Below are 6,455 nucleotides of genomic sequence, written 5' to 3'. Positions count from 1 at the left end.
TGACTCATAAAACCCAACAAAATGATATCGTCAATAGAAAATAATGAGTATCATTTACAAAAATAAAAAATAAAAATTGATATGACTCTGAATTCATATTTTATGACCCATTAACTCTTAAAAAGCAAAGTCTATTTTACAACATCAATGTTTTTGTAATTATCTAACTTCAATTAAATATTTATTTATCAATTAACTGCATTTATTTATAATATTTCAATAGTATTTGTAGCATTTAATCTTTTGATGTTACTGTCATAATATCTTATTTGGCAAAAAAATGGGGTAGCAATATTATCCTATATTTTCAAATACACACGAAAAAGGTAAATATTTTTAACTCTTTAATTCTTATCTTACCATATGTATTATTATAATTAGGATTTCTTTAATTTAGTAATAAATATTGAATGAGCAATAGATAAACTAATAGGACTAAAGGTTATAACATGGTGATAAAAAAAAATAAAAAAAGTTCCTCTGTCATATGCATTAAGAAACTAATAACTAAGTGATTTTGGAGATATCAAACTTTCTGTAAGAGTCTGTCCACCTTGAATGGTATCACATCGAGGCCATGATCGAAATGGTCTATTGACCATCCAAAATGTGTGCCCTCTAGTTACCCATTGAGGCCATGATCTAAATGCTACTGACCGTCCTAAATGCGTGCCCTCTAGTTTCAAGATTCACGCACCAGAATAGGACTTCACCATCCGCAAACCTATATCTCGGTGAGGAATTAAAATATGGAGTATTTATCACTATAGTTAACAATGACATCCAAGATTCCTTGACACCATACTCTTTTAATATCCATACCTTAAAAGTAGCCTTTCCCGTGAAAAAGGGATTAGAATGAACACAAAGCATTCCTTCCAACGCAGAAACACCAACATTGTTAGGGCCTGACCTCAAGCTTAATATTTCCTCTGACAAAGGTATCTCTCTGTACACTTCATTTGAAATATCAAATGAAAACACCACAAAAAAATTTATTGAAACCTCGAGCCAATGAAATGCCGCATGTATAAATGGCAAATAATCCATGGCATAAAACCAACGGCGATTGGCACGAGGATGTTCATCAATGCTTCTCCAAGAGCCATCTTTCAACGCGAGAATTTCATTAGGATATTCGAGACCAGGTACGTTCTGGTGCATATGAAGGATCTTATAATCACAACTGTTTGAGTCATAACCCAAACCAAAACGAGAACCTCCGTCCCGAGGACATTCTAAAGGGGGAAGTACTATTGATTCTCTTATTGAGGGGTTCCACAACAAATATTTGATGCGATCTTTATCACGAATCTCGATAATAGCTAAGCCATTGTAACAACAATGGATCATGCAATGCCTTGGTTTAAGGGTTGAAGGGGAATCAAGTTTAAGTTTTTGTACATCCTTAACCTGTTGAATAGGCGATAAAGGACAACAATATAGAGAGAATATAGAATCCTCAGGGCACCGTTGGTTGATAAGAAGCTTTTGGGAATCTTGGTCATTCTTGGCACGATTGAGATGCTTCATTGTAAAGTAAGGATCAGATATCAATGTTGAGCAAAATTTGGAAACGCATTTAAATCGAAGAAGAAACCGCACAGATAACCTGCTGAGAATGTTGACAAGTATTTCCTCTGGAACGCAAACCATGACCTAGAAAGAGCAGTCACACAATTTTTATAAAGTATTCAACATTTCAACGAAAAGACAAATCGAGTATTTACTAACAAATAATAGAATTGATTATGAAATTACTTATCAATTGACAATGGTACCAAATAAACAGAGCAATGCACTCAAAAGAATATAAAAATTACAGAGATGGCATACATTATTCCTATTTACCAGAAAACACGCACCTATGGTTCACCTTGTATCGAGGCACGGATCTAGGTGGGTAGGAAGGTGTTCACCCGAACCTCGTCAACAATTATATATATATATAAGGTAGGACTAGAGGATATAAGGTAGGACTAGAGGTTGACTCAGTAGTTAGGGGTTCAAATTTCAATACTATATTTTGATTTTTCGAACATTCTTAATGGAAATTCTGAATGCGCAAGAACACATACTAAAAAAGTAAGATTAAAATATCTGATCAACAAATAGTAAGAAAGTAAGATTAAAATACCCGATCATGAACATCCAGCTGATCAATTGAGGGCTTCAATGGCGTCTTCTTCCCTAATAATTTACTTAAAAAATTGTTGTTGGTTAGCAAGGAGAATAGAGGAGATAACAGAGCAGAGAGCATAAAATTAGCTTTTTTCATCGTTTTATGTTTCTTCGTAGCAAAACTATTTGCTATTTCTCCATTATTCTTCCTTTTCTGCGCCATTGCAACACTCAATTTGATTTTCTAGGGTTTCTGATCACTGCTTATATTCATTCATTCTATTCCCAATTTGACTTGGTCTCGGGTCGGGTCGGATCGGATCTGATTACTCAACATTCCCAATTTGATTTGGTTTCATATTTTCCTTTTCTTATTTATTTTTGTAAAACATCAATTAGCTAATAAATATATATTTTTTGTATAACGTGTTTTGTTTATTGACGTTTTCATTTAGATATATTTGAATTATTTTAGTTTTTTAGTATTTGTGAAAACGTTAGAAAATACTTGTGAAATCTCTAATTAAAGATATAACGTTATATGAACGGTTATTTAACACTGTATTGATTAATCACCGCCGTTCACTTGCTTGGACATGTCTAAATGGTTGCATAAGCAACATCGATTTTTTAATATCTATGAAAACGATCAAAAACACTTGTGAAGTTTCTAATTAAAAGGTATAATTGTTAGCAAGAGTATATAATAGACAACTTATAACATTCATTAATTAGGCCAACAATAAAATGTCTCATGTTTTAAGAAAAAAAATGAAAGCAATTAAGCAACTATTTGGTTGAGAAGTAAAATTAAGCCCATTAAAGGTTTTGATAGAGACAACTCATTGTTCCCTTAAATTTCTGAGCCCAAACTAGTGAATGAGTCCATACTCGTCACACACTATCATCGCGTGACGAGTCATTGAAAAATAATATGTGACATCTTAAATTGTCACGATAAAGAGATAGATAAGTATATATAATAGTGTAAGCAGAACTATAGACTAAATTGTCAAGATATAACACTATTAAAAATTTATGATGTTGTCCAATATCCCCTTGAATTGACTAAACTTTATATTATGAATCTCCCAAACTTAGAAATAGTTGTTGATATTTTGAATCTTCCAAAACGCAACTCCCTTTTAAGTTGAAAGCCAAGTCCACCCTAATGGACTAGAGCAAGAAAGTATTCATGTCTATCACATAAACGTTGAGAGCAAGAAAGCGTTCATGTCTATCACATAAACGCTATTGTATATCCAAAATTACAAATTTTAAACTTTTATAGCTATGCAAATATCATTTTTATTAAATTCAATATCCAATCAATCGAATAACAATAACATTCCACACTATCAATATAAATATTTTCACCAAAATAAATTGTACGTGAATTATATAAGATTTTTATAAAGGTAAAATAACGATTTCTGATAAACAAACTTAGATAAGTTCCAGGTAAGTTGAAATAAAAACGTGTTAAGAAAGAGACATAAATATGTTTGTGTTTGAGGCTAAAGTTAGCCAAGTGTGTTAGAAGTCTGTTAGTTGAGTGTGTGTTAGAAGTCTAAAGCTAGCCAAGTGTGTGTCAACTTTGCTTTCCTGATTGTAGAGATTTCTTAAATGCAATATATTGTAAAATCAATATATTCTTACATGCATCAAGTAAAATCAATGTGTTCTTACATTAAGTTCTCTATATTGTTTATGATGAGTCTCAATGTGTTCTTACATCAAATTATCTATATTGTTTATGATGAGTCTCAAAAGTAGGTAGACTAAATTCCAATGAACAATGTGCTTTACATCAAGTTTTCTATATTATTTATGATGAGTTTCAACAATAGGTAGACTTAATTCCAATGATTCTTAATGAACTCCACCTTGAGAATGATTGAACAACTTAGCAACAACAACATCATGCAACATCCGAACCAACAACAGGGCCCACAACAACAGGACTCATGCCCACAACAGTAGAACCCGACCCAATAGCACCCGAACCAGCAACAGTAGCAGCATTGCTCACAACAATAGGACCAGACCCACAACAGTAGGATCGGGCCCACAACAGCAGGGCCCGACCCACAGCCGTAGCACAAAAAATCTAAGTAGTTTCGAGATCCATCCCTAAGTGAAATTAGGAGCTATAAAAAAACATATAATTAATATCGAACTCACTTAAGTATCCCTTTCAAATTTTCCAAATTGACATATCAAATATATCATCTATAAAACAACAATGCAAGCAAATTAGCAAGACTTTTTAAAAGCATTTTCTTGATCACACACATAGTATACACGAAATTACTCTCTTCATATTAACGATAAAAGGATTTAAAACATAATTCAATCCACATTTTCAAACAGAGCGTTATATTAACCTTCAAATTTACCATTTACCCTTTTGACTTAACCTAGAAATCTCTATTCATATTTGAAAAACAACGGTGGATGTATGCTTTGTTTGGGCTTATTTTATTGATGGCAACTTTTATCGGTCTTGAAAGGGATTCTAAGGATATAACACGACGGGCTCTCCAAACGTTTGTTTTCTGCTATTACACACATCGGGATGAACATGACGGTTAGTATTATAAATAGGGAAAACTTATTACATATTTTAATTAGAGAGATACAAGAGTTTTTAGGGTTATTGAATAAAGTTATTTATCCCTTCTCTGTAGATTGATACATTTCTTCTATATAGTCATGGATCTTTTACTTATGCATATATTATTAGTTTGGTAATTTTATTTTCTTCATAGATAGATATATCTTAGTCTTTGAAGAGTGAAGGTCTCAAACTAATAAAATGTTAGCCATTTGTTATAATACAATACATTAGTTTTTGTTCTAAAAATCTCATTAGTAGATAATAAGTACTTTAATTTAAAGTTCTAAATATCAAACAATGTTCTACTATATATCTTTTAACTAAATTTTTTAAAAAAAATTAAAAGAAATGAATGACATCTGAAATAATGTTCTACTATTTCAAAAATATTTAGGGTATGAATGTGACACACGAGGTCAACCTAGAATTTAGAATCTATAGGGGTAGTTTGGTGTGCAAATGAGATAACACAAAGACATCACAAGCATGAGTTAATCTTAAGATTAATTGATATTCCTAACTAAACAATTTTTTATTTTATCTCGAGATTGCTGTTCTTGTCCCATCAACTAAACAATTTTATAAAAATTAAATTTTGACCAAACCACTACAACAATTTGATTTAACTTCGTAAACCACCAATAAGTATGATACAAATGTCATATAAAATTATCCTTAGATTCAAAATAAGGAACAAGCATGGGAACTTCAGCTTGGGCATAAAATAAGTCAAATAAAGCAATAAAAATTTGCAAATCTCATTTATAATTTTGGGGATTCATTTAAATTCATTCTTTTCGATTTAATGTTATCCTTATACGAGGAAAGAAGTTATAATTATTTGATAAAATCCACACCATTTGCGAAATCAAATTTTTAAAACAAGAGAGTTAGCAGGAACCCTTTGCGCTTCTAGCTCTGTCGTTCTACACCCACCCCCACTCCCACCGACCCCTCTCTAATGTTCTCTTTGATTTATTTTGTTATATGTTTTGATGTGCCAATTATCCACAAGATTTGCATAGGTGGTTAGTTATCCAAAAAGGGAGATTTTTCTTTAATTTTATGGTAGTTGGGATCTTCCAATATCCTTGGGCATGACTTGGATTCTATCCTACTTGGCAAATCTTGGACAGGTTTACTACGTGGCAACAATTTAAAGATTACACGTGGCGCCGATAATGTTGGCAAATAGGTAAGCTACTAAATGACATGTGGCACCAATTACACATATCCAAATTTCTACTTATGATTGGTGAGGTAGACTCCATTTATTTGACAGAATAATAATTCTTTACCCTTTTGTGATGGTCATGGTCTTACCTATACTCCCTCCGACTTATATTAGTTATCATATTTTTTTTTACATGTCATTTAAGAAACTATGAATGAAAAATATTTTTTATTAACTCTTTTCCACGTAAAGAATATATTTCTACTTTTAAAACAACAATTTTAAGAACAAGATAAATTTTTAATGTCCTTGACTTTTTATTTCCAAATGTCGAGAAATTTTATTTTTGGTAAAATATTTTCTATTAAAAATAACTTTATCATTCACAAAACTTTGACCATGAAAGTCGAAATCTTTACTTAAGAAGCCATCACAACATACCTTCAATGGATAATCTCAGATATACCAAAGAATATTGAAACTTAACCGTTATAACTATACTCTAAATACCACAAAATATTAATATTTTTGCATTTTATG

General features: G+C 31.6%; 1 protein-coding gene across 1 annotated transcript; it reads right to left on the bottom strand.

Annotated features, from left to right (window-relative positions):
• Positions 1 to 642: 642 nt before the first annotated feature.
• On the bottom strand, positions 643 to 2,344 carry LOC125846063 (F-box protein CPR1-like). The gene is made up of 2 exons (XM_049525521.1): positions 2,138 to 2,344; positions 643 to 1,659 (listed from the first exon to the last, which is right to left on the bottom strand). Exons 1-2 carry the CDS (start codon positions 2,342 to 2,344, stop codon positions 643 to 645), a joined length of 1,224 nt encoding a protein of 407 aa, XP_049381478.1.
• Positions 2,345 to 6,455: the final 4,111 nt, after the last annotated feature.

This window comes from Solanum stenotomum, chromosome 11 (genome assembly GCF_019186545.1).
Source record: "Solanum stenotomum isolate F172 chromosome 11, ASM1918654v1, whole genome shotgun sequence".
Classification (NCBI taxonomy): Eukaryota; Viridiplantae; Streptophyta; class Magnoliopsida; order Solanales; family Solanaceae; genus Solanum; species Solanum stenotomum.
This window is presented reverse-complemented; position numbering and strand designations above follow the sequence as displayed.

Bases quoted from the DNA above. Each gene is read 5' to 3' on its own strand.
- LOC125846063 (XM_049525521.1), bottom strand. From the start codon at position 2,344: ATGGCGCAGAAAAGGAAGAATAATGGAGAAATAGCAAATAGTTTTGCT. The intron at 1,660-2,137 runs GTATTTTAATCT...TGCTCTTTCTAG, and splicing joins AGCTGGATGTTCATGATCGG to GTCATGGTTTGCGTTCCAGA.